The following is a 14,766-nucleotide window of genomic DNA, read 5'->3' as shown; positions in this document are numbered from 1 at the left end:
AGACAAGCCTCGAGCAATTTAAGGCCCTAGAAACAACAAAAGGAGAAAAACAAATTCAATTAAAGAAGCTAGCAATTAATGGCTGTAATGCACGTAAAACAAAGGATGATTGGCATACCTCACCCACGCCCACACTACAAAAAAAATTGTAAATCGCCACATGCAGTTCGCCGCGTGTACAGTAACTGTACACGTGGCAAACAGTTCGCCGCGTGTAATTAGCCGCGTAGATACACGCGGCGGACTTGGGCAATGCTAATTGCACATTTGGCAGCGTGTATTTTAATACACGCGGCAAGATGTTTGCCGCGTGTACATTAATACACGCGGCCAGATGTTGGCCGCAGTATATTTTATATATATATATATTAATTCTATTTTTTAATTTCTTTTTATTTAAAATATATTTATATATTTTATATAAATATTCTTTTATATATATATATTTTAATTCTGTTTTTTAATTTCTTTTTATTTAAAATATATATATATATATATATATATATATATATATATATATATATATATATATTTTTTTTTTTTTTTTTACTAAAATTCTCCAAATTTATTTTATCCAAAAATATCACAAAATCAAATTGCACAAATTAATCAAAACAACTTTTTTTAAAAATTCGAATACCATGTACTAATAAATATATTCATTACTATATATAACTACTTACACAACAATATCAACAAATTTGAGATTCTTAATTTAATAAAGTTATTCGGTACTAAAAAAAAAAAAAAAAATACACAAAATATCTACAAATCTGGAGGACGTCTCTGCGGATCACGAGGTGCAGTCTCGGGCGTGAGCTCGCCAACTGTCGATTGTCCCGCAAGAGATGGTGTAACGGGCGAAGGAGTCCCGAGAGGGGATTGTTGGCTCAGCAATTGTCCAGAAGGCGACAACGGACCAACCATTGTCGCATTACCTGCAAGTACTAAAAATAATTAACCTACATAATATTATATGCAAATTTAAACAAGTAATGAGAACAAATTAAAAATAAACCTAAGTGTATACATAATATGAACCATACCTGCAGGCGCACTACTAACAGATGACGTACTACCGACGTGTGCAGGTGAAGACTGCTGAGCACCAGGGCATACGAACGATAATCCTGTAGAGGACATGAAGGCCTCAAAATGTCGCATGCGCTGCTCCATAGCATCAAAATCTCGCATGCGCTGCTCCATATCATCAATCTGTCGTATGCGCTACTCCATGCTGTCAGCCCGCTCTCTCTCGGCCCGCACTATGCCCTCCAACTCCGCAATTTTGTGAGCAGCCCAATCCTGAGACGTGCCCTCGGCCGGTCCCTCCCGTGTGCGGCCCCTATACGAGAAACAAGTCCTGCGAACAGGAGTAACGTTCGGCCCAACCTGCCGAACCCTACCCGCATACTCGGGTCGCCCAACCGCTTGCTCGTACGCGTCGCCAGGTGCCCAACGCACCGTATCTGATGAGACGGGGTCCGAGGCAGCAGGATCAGTGGACAAACTCTGTGTCATCCGCTCCTGTACGTCGTCAACATACAAAACAATGGTAATTAATAAATACTTTATCACACGCATAACTAATAATAATTGATAACCTATAACAGTAGCATACGCATAGGTCCTGTGTCCGCTCGTTCAGGTAAGTGCCGTCTTTCTTTGTGTGCGTCTTCACAAACGACTCGGCGCGAGTGGGGGGCGTGCCAGATATAGATGCCTGTCGCCATACAGTATAAATATATAACAAACATTGGATATTCATTTAACGTTAAGAAAGAACAATTACGCACAAATAAGAATTAGGGTTTTTACATATTGTTCCATACCTCATCGTGATTAAATCTGGCATAACTTTTGGACCCCAGACTATGGGGGATGTCTTGCTGCTCCCGCAGCCGCTTCATTCGTTCAGACCTCTCCTTTACATTGAACATTCCCAAAAAAAATGTCAGAATTGATACTTTTAATTACTTATGTGTTATGATTGAATGAACTGTTTATTAAAAAAACACAACATTATAGTAATACATTCAAAGACCTACATACCACATTTACTTTTGTGCACCACTCGTGCAGTACGTCCTCCACATCCGTTCGGTCATACTTATCAAAAAACGTCTCTGGCATTCTCGCACGTATTGTCAATGGCGTGTCACCGTCTCGAATATTTAGCTGGGTCCTCAACTTCGACTTCCACGAACAGTGCTTACGGCCCATATCACCCCAGAATTCATTCTGTGCCAGGCGCTGGTCGACGGATACGGGTACATAAAATTCTTGCTGCACATTCAATCTAATGATTAATTTTAGCAGTTCAATAAAGAAAAAATCATCTTAACTTTAATTTCACAAAATACATATATTAGTTTCATACACATACCATTATGGCATCCCACATAGCCTGCTTAACCTGTTTATCTACCTTTCCCCATTTGTCCCGCAAGTGAATATGGGACCCGCTCCGTAACAGCTTGCCCGCAGCCCGTCTGTAACGATTGCATGCTCGTCCCACTGGTTGTGTTGCAGCATTGTACTGCAACACAACTTTCTTACCCCTCGGGAGCACCCAATTTCTCTCAGGGTCCTTAATCACCTCAAAATATATGCTCCCGTCTGGGTTATACCCTAGTCAATAAATATAAAACGTTAATATATTAACACTAAATAACTTAATTATATCAATAAATTAAAAGTATCAATTTAAATATTATACGAACTTACTAAATTAATTAGTTTATAATGATGTATACAAATGTACTTACCCATCAGCCGAATATGGTCGAACGCTATGTGCTCGGTCGCTGGGTCACCAGCATGCTCCTCGCCTGCCTGATCTTCTAGGTGATGCTCATCATCATGATCGTCATCCGAAGGCATATCCTGGGGGACATCATGTGCTAACTGATCAAGCCCCAACATCACATCATCCCCCTCGCGGGGCAGCTGGCTCTCCCCCACATCTGGGTCCTGACTCTCCCCAGGAAGCGGCAACTGGCTCTGTCCATAAACATGCATCTGGCTCTCCCCAGGTGCCGGGCCCTGGCCCCCAGCCGGTGCCGACAGCTGTCCCGACCGCATAGCCGGCATAGGCATCCCCCCCCCCCCCGCTGTGACAGCGGGAATCTGTCATCCTGAGTCTCATTATCAGGAATGACTGGCATAGGTGGTGGAAGGGGGTATGGATAGTACAACGGAAATCTGCTCAGATCATGACACTCTCGCGCCCACCATCGATCAACATGGCCCGGTGAGGTCAGCCCCAACTGCGATAACGTCGTGAATGGAGAAGGAGAATATCCAGCTGAGCTCGTCTGGCCGGGATCTGACCTGCTCATCCCCGCCGTACCCGGGGGCAATGGTCTATAAACGGCGTCAGGGTGGTGTGGCCACGGTGTAGTATGTAGTGCCGCTGACATCGCCGGTGTCGACGTAGGCGGGTATAGAGAAGGAGAATATCCAGCTGTGCTCGTCTGCCCGGGATCTGACCTGCTCATCCCCGCCGTACCCGGGGGCAATGGTCTGTATACAGCGTCCGGATGGTGTGGCCACGGTGTGGTATGTAGTGCCGCTGACATCGCCGGTGTGGATGTAGTCGTGCAATGCACGGGCTGGCGTGGTGCACGATGTGCGCAAGTAGGGGGTCTCGGGTCCATTGAAACCTGCGAACAAATGTGAGATAAATTACTTGAAATTCGTTTTAATTTTAATATTAAAATAGAATATGCATAATATACAATGAGCTCTATGCAAAATAAGAAAGTATTTTGAGTTTAAGCAAATTGTACCAATAATAAATATAGCAATCATTGTATAACATGTGCTTCAATCGGATCAATGTCGGGCCTGTCGTGATCGAATTCATCATTCGTATCATGCAGGTCATCAGTGGGTAATACGATCGGTACACACTCGTGATATGCATTATCTGCATCACTACTCCCTTCCCCCTGACCAACATCGTGTGACAAGCTGCGGGTATATATGTTTTACCATTTGCGGCGGTGAACGGATGCAATTTAGGTCTCAACCCCATCTCCTGCAAATCCAGCCGAGCTGCCAAGTTGTCCTTCGTTTTCCCTTTGATGTCCAAAATAGTGTCAAGTATATTGTCCATGACATTTTTCTCTATGTGCATGACATCAAGATTGTGCCGAAGCAAATTGTCCTTCCAGTACGGCAATCTGAAGAAAATACTTTTCTTCTTCCATACAACATCATCAGCACCCCGTGCACCCGTCTTCCGCTTCTTCCGTCTCGTCTTACCCGCATTCTCATTCCCAAACGCAACTCCGTCCAACTGTTGGAGGATCTCGTCCCCACAAGGCACATCAGGAGCACATTCTAACTCCTCAGTCCCATCAAACGTTCTTCTGTTCAGCCGCCACAGATGTTCGGCTGGCAAGTACCTCCTGTGTCCCATGTAACAAAATTTACAACCGTTCTTCAGATGTTTAGAACGTGTCGAATGCATGCAACAAGGACATGCCTTCACACCTTTGTTAGGCCAACCGGATAAATCTGCATACGCCGGGAAGTCGTTTATTGTCCACATCAACTGAGCACGCATATTGAAATTCTCCATCTTCGCAGCATCTAGTGTTCGTACCCCTACATCCCACAGCTCCAACAGCTCATCAATCAGTGGCTGAAGGTAGACGTCGATATCCATACTAGGTGAGCTCGGTCCGGGGATAACCAGTGACAGGATGAACGACGTCTGTTTCATGCACATCCAAGGAGGCAAATTGTACGGTACAAGCAATACGGGCCATGTGCTGTGGGATGTACTCATGTTCCCAAATGGATTGAATCCGTCTGCTGTCAGTCCAAGCCGCACGTTCCTACTGTCGGCCATGAAATCCGGATGTAGAGAGTCGAACGATCTCCATGCCTCACCGTCCGCGGGGTGCCTCAATACCCCGTCCCTAGTGCGGCCTTCTGCATGCCACCTCATATTGTGCGCCGTGTGCTCCGACATGAATAACCTCTGTAACCGTGGGATGAGTGGAAACCATCTCAACACCTTCACTTGACGTTTTTTCCTCGACGATATTACCTCACCATCCTGATCGAAATGTATATCAGCCATCCACTTAGATTCTCCACATACGGTGCAGGTATCTAGATCTTTATTGTCTTTCCAGAATAGCATACAGTCATTACGGCACGCCGGAATCTTCTCATACCCGAGACCCATGGAACTGAGGAATTTCTTCGCCTCGTACGTATTAACCGGCAATGCATCATCGCAAGGAGGCAATAACTGACTGACAAGCTCCAGAATATCAGAAAAAATCTTGTTACTAATACCTCCAATGCACTTCAAGTTGTAGAAATGTACAGTAGCACTCAATTTACTGTGCTTTGTACCGGGGTGAAGTGGCTTGTCGGCAGTCTTCAACAACTCAAGGTACTTCAATGTGTCCCTTGCAGAGGTTCCTTCATTTACTTCTCCGGGCTGGCCAACATTATCAGTGTCACCTACTTCGTGCACGCCGAAGGCGTCACGCAACATTGCGTGCATGTCACCACCTTGTTCCAGGTCTCCGCCTTGTTCTGTGACTTCTACATGTTCAATGCCACATGCAGCCGTATCTGTGACACTGGGATGGTCGTGACCCCGAACAGGACCAGCAGGATTTAGGGTTGTCTCACCGTGCATATACCAGAAACCGTATCCCGTGCACATTCCCTTCCCCCCTGTCAGGTGGGCAAGAACGTAATCTGGGGGGTGCCGCTGGTTATTCCGGCAGTACTTACATGGGCAGTAAATTTTGCCATCAGCAGACCTACAGTTACGAATGGCGAATGCCACGAACGCTCTACACCCGTCGTTATACTGTGTCGTACCTCTAGGTGCTGACATCCACGACTTATCCATATTCCTCTGTACGCGAGTTAACAGTCTGAAACGAAATATGTTATTTGATTACAGCAAATAAAGTGCTTGTTTGTTTACTGTTTGTTTTAAACAGTTAACTCAAAGTATCATTTTCTCGTACTTTTTTTAGGGGTTAGGGTTTTTCCTTTTTAGGTTTTAAGGTTAGGGTTTAGGTTTTTAAGGGTTTAGTTTTTAGGGTTAGGGTTTAGGGTTTAGGTTTTAATATTTGTAGGGTTTAGGGTTTTTTAGGGTGTAGGGTTTTAGGGTTTAGGGTTTAACTAAAATAAAATAGTAATAAAAAAAAAAAAAAAGAGATCTCGAACCTTTTTCTTTTATATTTTTTAATATTCTTCTTTCTTTTTTTAGGGTTTAGGGTTTTGATTTTTTTTTTTTTTTAGGGTTTAGGGTTTTAGGTATTTACGGTTTAGTTTGTAGGGTTAGGGTTTGGGTTTACCTCACCATAAAAAAGTAATTAAAAAAAAGTAGACATCTCTCCCATTTTTAATTTTTAATTTTTTTGCTATTCTTTATTCTTTATTTATGGTTTAGAGTTTTAAGGTTTCTTTTTTTAGGGTTTAGGGTTAAAAAGGTTAGGGTTTAGGTTTTTAGGGTTCTAGTTTTTAGGGTTTGGGTTTTAAGGGTTTAAGTTGTTAGGGTTCTAGTTTTTAAGGTTAGGGTTTAGGTTCTTAGGGTTTAGTTTTTAGGGTTAGAGTTTTAAGGTTAGGGTTTAGGGTTTTAGGGTTAGGGTTTTAAGGTTAGGGTTTAGGGTTTAGGGTTTAGTTTTTAGGGTTAGGGTTTTAAGGTTAGGGTTTAGGGTTTTAGGGTTAGGGTTTTAAGGTTAGGGTTTAGGGTTTAGGGTTTAGGGTTTAGGGTTTAGGTTGTTAGGGTTTAGTTTTTAGGGTTAGGGTTTAGGTTTTGAAGGTTTAGTTTTTAGGGTTAGGGTTTAGGTTTTGAAGGTTTAGTTTTTAGGGTTAGGGTTAAAAAGGTTAGGGCTTAGGTTTTTAGGGTTAGGGTTTAGGGTATAGGGTTTAGGTTTTAGGGTTTTAAGGTTCGGGTTTAGGGTTTTACGGTTTAGTTTTTACGGTTTAGTTTTTAGGGTTAGGGTTTTAAGGTTAGAATTTAGGGTTTAGGGTTTAGGTTTTAGGGTTTTTAGGGTTAGGGTTTAGGTTTTAGGGTTTTAAGGTTAGGGTTTAGGTTTTTAGGGTTTAGTTTTTACGGTTTAGTTTTTACGGTTTAGTTTTTAGGTTAGGGTTTAAGGTTTTAGGGTTAGGGTTTTAAGGTTAGGGTTTAGGGTTTAGGGTTTAGGGTTTAGGGTTTAGGGTTTAGTTTTTAGGGTTTAGGGTTTTAAGGTTAGGGTTTAGGGTTTTAGGGTTTTAGGGTTTAGGGTTTAGGGTTTAGGTTGTTAGGGTTTAGTTTTTAGGGTTAGGGTTTAGGTTTTGAAGGTTTAGTTTTTAGGGTTAGGGTTTAGGTTTTGAAGGTTTAGTTTTTAAGGTTAGGGTTTAGGTTTTAGGGTTTAGTTTTTACGGTTTAGTTTTTAGGGTTAGTGTTTTAAGGTTAGAATTTAGGGTTTAGGGTTTAGGTTTTAGGGTTTTTAGGGTTAGGGTTTAGGTTTTAGGGTTTTAAGGTTAGGATTTAGGTTTTTTGGGTTTAGTTTTTACGGTTTAGTTTTTAGAGTTAGGGTTTTAAGGTTAGAATTTAGGGTTTAGGATTTAGGTTTTAGGGTTTTAAGGTTAGGATTTAGGTTTTTAGGGAGAAAGTATTTTAGGGTTAGGGTTTTAAGGTTAGGGTTTAGGGTTTTAGGGTTAGGGTTTCAAGGTTAGGGTTTAGGGTTTAGTTTTTAGGGTTAGGGTTTTAAGGTTAGAATTTAGGGTTTAGGGTTTAGGTTTTAGGGTTTTAAGGTTAAGATTAGGGTTTTAGGGTTTTAAGTATTTTAGGGTTAGGGTTTTAAGGTTAGGGTTTAGGGTTTAGTTTTTAGGGTTAGGGTTTTAAGGTTAGAATTTAGGGTTTAGGGTTTAGGTTTTAGGATTTTAAGGTTAGGATTTAGGTTTTTAGGGAGAAAGTATTTTAGGTTTAGGGTTTTAAGGTTAGGATTTAGGGTTTTAGGGTTAGGGTTTTAAGGTTAGGATTTAGGTTTTTAGGGTTTAGTTTTTAGGGTTAGGGTTTTAAGGTTAGGGTTTAGGGTTTAACTACAATAAAAAAGTAATAAAAAAATTTCACTCTTTTGTAGGGTTTAGGGTTTTTAGGGTGAACGGTAATTTGGGCTAGGGTTTAGGGTTTATGGTTTTTGCTTGTTTTTTAGAGTATAAAGCTTAGGGGTTTGGTTTTGAGATTTGATCATAGGCATTTTTATATTGGTTTTGATTTAGGGTTTAGGGTTTATTGTTTACACCTTTGTTATAAATTGAATAATAAAAAAAATAATTATAAATGGTAGACGGTGGCCAAATTTAATTTTCTGTATCTATCCAATAATCGTTAGATACGATCATTTTATTATGAAATGATGGCGAGTTTACTTTGAATTGGTTTTTTTTTTGTTTGTAAAAAAATTACCTGAAATGAACAATTAAACTTTTTTTCTTTGTTCTTAAAATACCCAAAAATTGTTTTTTCTAGTACCGAATACTTATTTATATTTTATTGGTTTTGATCATTTATTTTATGATTAAGTTAATAAAATAATTGTGACAAATAATAATCCACACACAAATTCGTAGTACAGTAAAACATATTACAAAAAAAAAAAAAAAAAAAAAAAACCACAACTATAAGAATATTTTTCATGCATAACAACCAACCACATCAAAACACATAAAATTACACAACAATAGATATTCAAACCCAACAAAATTAACAGCATTGCATAGACCATTATTAATTGCTAAATCCACAATTATTATATGAAACTATTAAAAAAGTTAGAAACAGATTTTAAACAAATTAATTTAAATGCACCAAGTTTATTATAGCCAAAAGGTAAAGGAAAAAATTTAATGCTAAAATTACTCACAATTTTTTTTTTTTTTTTTTGTGATTTGTATGCTCCTTTGCCAAAATGTACCTGCATTAAAACATATTAGTCCCAAAATAATATCCCAAAACAACTAAAAAAATACTAATCACGTACAAGGCAGAGAGAGAGAGAGAGAGAGACCGGGAGAGGTTTCAGAGAGAGAGAGAGATGTAGAGAGAGATAGTGTCAGAGAGATGGGTGTAGAGAGAGAGAGGTCCGGACCTAGGGTTAGGGTTGAGTCTGTGGTTCGGTTAGAGAGAGAGAGAGAGAGAGAGAGAGCTAGAGAGAGAGAGAAAGCTATAGAGAGAAAGAGAGAGAGAGAGAGAGAGAGAGAGAGCGAGAGGGAGATGTAGAGAGAGATAGGTCCGAACCTAGGGTTAGGGTTCCTGGTTCGGTTAGAGAGAGAGAGAGAGACAGAGAGAGAGAGCTAGAGAGAGAGAGAGACAGAGAGAGAGAGAGAGTGAGAGGGAGGTGTAGAGAGAGATAGGTCCGGACCTAGGGTTAGGGTTCCTGGTTCGGTTAGAGAGAGAGAGAGAGAGCTAGAGAGAGACAGAGATAAAGAGAGAGAGAGATAGAGAGAGAAAGAGAGAGAGAGATAGAGAGAGAGAGAGCATGCACCGTAGCCGGTGCCGAACACGGGTGGTGCAGTCACAGCCGGAGAGGGAGCTGGCCGGAGAATACACTGGATCCTGGTGGTCGGTGGACGGAGAGGGAGAGAGAGAGAGAGAGAGAGAGAGAGCTGAGTGAGCGAGAGAGATCGAGCTGAGGGAGAGAGAGAAATGTGGGGATCGAGGGTAGCTTCCTCTGGAAGCTACCCTTTTTTTTTGTTCTTTTTTTTAAAAAAATTAATTGAAATAGTCAGCCAGGTGGCGCGCGGGAAATGTCCCGCGCAGGTCACCTGGCCAAAAATTGGCCGCGTGGCGTAATGCCACCCGGCCAATTAGAGACGTGTATTATTATACATGTCTCTATCTGTTTTTAATTTTTTTTTTTTTTTTGAAAAACGAAAAATGGTATATATATATATATATTTTTTAACTGACTCCCAAGTTACAGTGGTCGATCTCGGCAGGGAGGAAGAGATCAGTCAGAACAGTTTTCGACTGCAGACAAGCCTTGAGCAATTTAACACCCTAAAAACAAAAGAAGAAAAACAGTTTATACATGTAATTATAAGATTGAGTTGCGGTTCCATAATCCACTGTTTCAGAGACCAAGTACAGAAAATAAGATTTGAGTTGCTGATATGCAAAGCACCAAATCGCTGCAGGACCTATACAGAAACGTCGAAAGCATCGCAGAACACCACCTCTTATTGAAATATCGATAACGGAAAAAACCAATTATTTCGAAGGATATGTTTCTTAGATGTTATTCACTCAATAATAATAATAATAGCTTATAACTGCACAACACGAAACCAGAATACAAATGTACCCACAAATTATTAAGCTTTTGATTAGTAATTGGGAAACACGCATGAACATAGATTCTGGAGGGAACCTTGGACTTGGGGGTTGGTTTTGTTGTTTCTCAATTCAAAAGTCTGTCTCTTTCCGGCACGATATATATGATCCTTATCATCAAATCGATCAACACAAAGATAGCTAGCAAAGATTAATGTCAGCAACTGGTTGGATAAAGCACAACAACTTGAAGGATAAGCAGCTTATTGAAAATCTGATATGAGAATTGTTTTGGTTGACTTGACCAAAACACTGTATGCATTCATATTTATAATCGTGTACAATCAATACAGAGAAGGAAAAATAACAATATACAAGGAAGAAAAATATTCTATTCTAACGGATACAATCAAGTAGGTAAACATATATACATAAGGAAAGTTTGCAGAGATTACAGTAGACTTGCGTTGAGTGAGGACCAAGTATGGAGAGAATTATGCATGATCAGAGACAGTCGGAAATCAGGAAATAATAAACACTGTGTAAGGAAACTAAGGATCCGATCTTCATTTACTCTGTAGCTTGTGTCTTCTTGTGTATCTGCTGTAGGCGTAGGACAGAGGGAGGATTTTGTATGATCTGCATGATTTGGGAGGGCTGTATCTTCTAGAAGCTTAACACCCCCCGGTAAACTGATGGGGGAACACACCATTAGTTTGGAATATAGATACTGAAACCTGGCAGCAGGGTGTCCCTTAGTGAAAATGCCAGCAACTTGATCAATAGTAGAAATATAATGCAGCTGAACATCACGATTTGCAACCTTCTCTCGTATGAAATGGAAGTCAATCTCGATGTGCTTGGTGCGAGCATGATAGACGGGATTGGAGGCTAAAGCAAGTGCGCCAGAATTATCGCACCAGAGGCGCGGAGGAGTAAAAATGGGAACCTGAAGCTCACGTAGAAGCATGCGAATCCAGTACAGCTCAGTGGTAGCAAGGGCCATGGACCGATACTCGGCCTCGGTGCTGGAACGAGAGACGGTGGGCTGTTTCTTAGCAGCCCAAGAGATGAGATTAAACCCAAGGAAAATGCCATAGCTAGTGGTTGAGCGACGATCATCGGGATTGCCGGCCCAATCCGAGTCACAATAAGCATGAAGATCAAGGGAACTTTTACAAAACAATAAACCATGATCAATGTATTCAAATAGCGAAGGACTCTTTTGGCGGCAGTCCAATGTACTGTGGTTGGGCGGTGCAAATGTTGACACAGCTGGTTCACAGCGTAAGCAAGGTCAGGTCGGGTAAGGGTGGCATATTGTAAGGCACCCACAACATGGCGAAAGAGTGTAGGATCATCCAGCAGGTCACCATCAAATTGGGACATCTTGGAACCGGCGAGACAGGGGGCAGCATAAGGTTTGGCTTCATCCATGTGAATGCGACGCAGTAGATTAGCATTATACTTAGACTGGCGGAGATGAAGACCAGCAGCAGTTCGAACAGCTTGAATGCCCAAAAAATAATGGAGAGACCCAAGGTCCTTCATGGCAAAATCAGATTTGAGTTTGGCAACGAGCATGTCAATGGAGGAAGCATGATTGCTAGTGACAATAATGTCATCTACATAGATCAACAGAAAAATGTGAGTAGTACCATAATGACACATAAATAAGGAGTGATCAACCTGAGAGCCAGTAAAGCCCAACTCCAACAAGGCAGTGGATAAGCGAGTGAACCAAGCGCGGGGTGCCTGCTTATGCCCGTAGATGGACTTATGTAGACGACAGACATAGTCCGGATGGGTAGAATCAAGGAACCCATGAGGTTGTTCCATATAGACCTCCTCATCCAACACACCATGAAGAAATGCGTTGGACACGTCAAGCTGCCGAATGTGCCAGTCAAACTGAACAGCAAGAGCTAAAATGATCTGGATGGAGACAGGGTTCACCATAGGACTAAAAGTCTCAAAGAAATCCACATCGCTGGTTTGATCAAACCCCTTGGCGACTAGTCGGGCCTTATAACGATCTACACTGCCATCTGGTTTCTGTTTCACCTTGAAAACCCACTTATTCCGAACAACCTTTTGATGGAAAGGCCTGGGGCAAAGGGTCCAAGTGCAATTGGAAATCAGATCATCGAATTCATTTTGCATGGCTGATAACCATTCAGGGTGTGGGGCAGCTTGCTTATAAGTAGTGGGTTCAAGAGAATGGCGGACAGCTTGCCTCACTTTAAGAGGGTATTTGACAGAGTGGTAAAGAGTGAAATCATGAAAGGTTTTCGGTTTAGGATGCCCAGTTTGTGAGCGAGTGAGCATTCTTGGAGGGTTGACAGGGGAAACAGAGGACAACTGTGTGGAAGAGGGAGAAGATGAATCAGAGTCAGAGAAGGGAGAAGAAGAAGGGGAGCTAGGTGAGGTGGCATGCTCTAGATAAGGGCTGGCAGGTTGAGTAATCGGGGAAGAGGGGGCAAGGGCAGACTGTAGTGGGGGAGAAATAGATGGCAGTGAGTCAGGGAGCTGCATGGGCGGATCAGGCTGCAAGTGAGCAGAAGGCTGCAGGGACGGAGGTTGAGCAACCTGCAGGGAATCGGAAGACAACACAGGGGCAGCGGGGAATGGCATGGTATGGTTCTGTCGTGGGGGTGATGGAAGGGACAGCAATGTAATGGGGGAGTCATCAACAGGAACCGTGGATTTGCAAGAACCAGGTGTGAGGGGCATATCCTTAGCAGGAAACTTCATTTCATCAAACACTACATGGCGAGAGATGTAGATTTTATGAGAGTGAGGGTCAAAGCACCGATAGCCACGTTGATTAAGACAATAACCTAAGAAGATGCAGGGCTTGCTGCGGAAGGAGAGCTTGTGCTGTCCATAAGGGCGAAAGGAGGGGATACCAAAGGCTTCCAAATACCTTAAGAAAAGAGTAATCAGGGGGTTTTCCAAAGAGCTTGGAAAAGGGAGACTCATTGTGTAAGACTTTAGTAGGTAACCGATTGATGAGGTAGGTGGATGTTAAAAAAGATTCAACCCAAAATTTGGTGGGCAAACCAGATTGTGCAAGTAGGGTGAGTCCCATCTCAACAATGTGCCTATGTTTCCTCTCAGCAATTCCATTTTGCTGAGAGGTGTGTGGACAAGTAAGGCGGTGAAAAATTCCATTATGATCAAGAAATGTTTTAAACTGAGTAGAAGTGTACTCACCACCATTGTCGGTTTGAAGTTGTTTAATGCTAGTGGAAAACTGTTTTTCAACAAGAAGCTTAAACTTCACAAAGTAAGTAAACACTTCACTTTTATTAATAAGGGGATACAACCAAGTAAACCTACTACAGTCATCGACAAAGATTACATAGAACCTACAGCCACTCATTGAATGAACTGGAGAGGTCCAAACGTCAGAGTGAATAAGTTCTAAGGGAGCACTGGAGACTCTTGCAGAATCGAAAAAAGGGAGTTGTTTGGCTTTTCCAAGTTGACAGGAGTCGCAGACTTGGGATTTATTGATGAAACCAGAAACTGGAAGGTGTTGATGACTGTGGAGATATTGAAAAACAAACGCAGAAGGGTGACCCAATCGATGGTGCCAAACTATATCTGTAGTTTTGACCCCAAGGAAAGCAGTAAAGTCTTTCATTTTATTTGCAGAAGAATGATGAAGGTGAAGTGGATATAGCCCGTTCTCACTCGGTCCTTGGAGGAGGGTGGTTCCTGTCTTGTTGTCCTTAACACAAAAATAAGAATCAGTGAGTATAAAGAAGCATTTGTTGTCACGACAGAATTTGTTGATGAATAAAAGGTTAGTCGAGGCTTTAGGACAATGAACAATGTCTTTAAGATGAAATGTAGAATCATGTGAGGAATTAGACAAAACCAAAGAGGAACCAATTCTAGTGATAGCCAAACCTGCACCGTTGCCAACCCCAACAGTGTCTCTACCATCAAAAGGTTGAGGGTCAGCAATGTTTTCAGGAGAAGCAATTACATGTGTGTTAGCACCACTGTCGGCGAGCCATTCTTGAGTGTCATATGCTGCATTTTTTTGGGCCACCATTGCAGACAATTGGGGAGGTGGAAGTCGGCCTTGATAAGAGTAGTCTATGCGGTGATAGCAATCAAGGGCTCGATGATTAATTTTTCCACAGATTTGGCACGGGGAGCGTGGAGGTAATCCTGGTGAGTCACTTGACGAAGGTCTTGCTGCGTTGGTTGAAGGTGGTCCACTTCGGTAGCCTGAGGAACGAGCCGGACCCCTTGTTGGATAAGAAGGCTTGTTATAATGAGGATTTGGTGGTCTGGTGAAGCCTTGGGAATGAGAAGGAAATCTGGTAGGCTGCTGTTTATAATCAGAGGCATCAAGTTTGTTGGAATAAAGAGCAAAGGCAGGGGCCTCATGGGGAACAATTTGATGGTTTTGATTGTCTATGAGTATTTCATGGCTTAACAAC

At 41.9% G+C, this 14,766-nt stretch overlaps 1 protein-coding gene across 1 annotated transcript; it reads right to left on the bottom strand.

The window, feature by feature from the left end:
- Nucleotides 1-650: 650 nt before the first annotated feature.
- Nucleotides 651-1,212, bottom strand: LOC133862804 (uncharacterized). The gene is made up of 2 exons (XM_062298677.1): nucleotides 1,047-1,212; nucleotides 651-938 (listed from the first exon to the last, which is right to left on the bottom strand). The coding sequence occupies exons 1-2, from the start codon at nucleotides 1,204-1,206 to the stop codon at nucleotides 766-768; spliced, it is 333 nt and encodes a 110-aa protein (XP_062154661.1). The 5' UTR covers nucleotides 1,207-1,212; the 3' UTR covers nucleotides 651-765.
- Between the last annotated feature and the right edge of the window lie 13,554 nt (nucleotides 1,213-14,766).

Source organism: Alnus glutinosa, chromosome 3 (assembly GCF_958979055.1).
Source record: "Alnus glutinosa chromosome 3, dhAlnGlut1.1, whole genome shotgun sequence".
NCBI lineage: Eukaryota > Viridiplantae > Streptophyta > Magnoliopsida > Fagales > Betulaceae > Alnus > Alnus glutinosa.
The sequence above is the reverse complement of the archived record's forward strand: the minus strand, read 5'-3'. Positions and strand labels throughout refer to the sequence as shown.

Bases quoted from the DNA above. Each gene is read 5' to 3' on its own strand.
- LOC133862804 (XM_062298677.1), bottom strand. From the start codon at position 1,206: ATGGAGCAGCGCATGCGAGATTTTGATGCTATGGAGCAGCGCATGCGA. The intron at 939-1,046 runs GTATGGTTCATA...TAGTACTTGCAG, and splicing joins TGTTAGTAGTGCGCCTGCAG to GTAATGCGACAATGGTTGGT.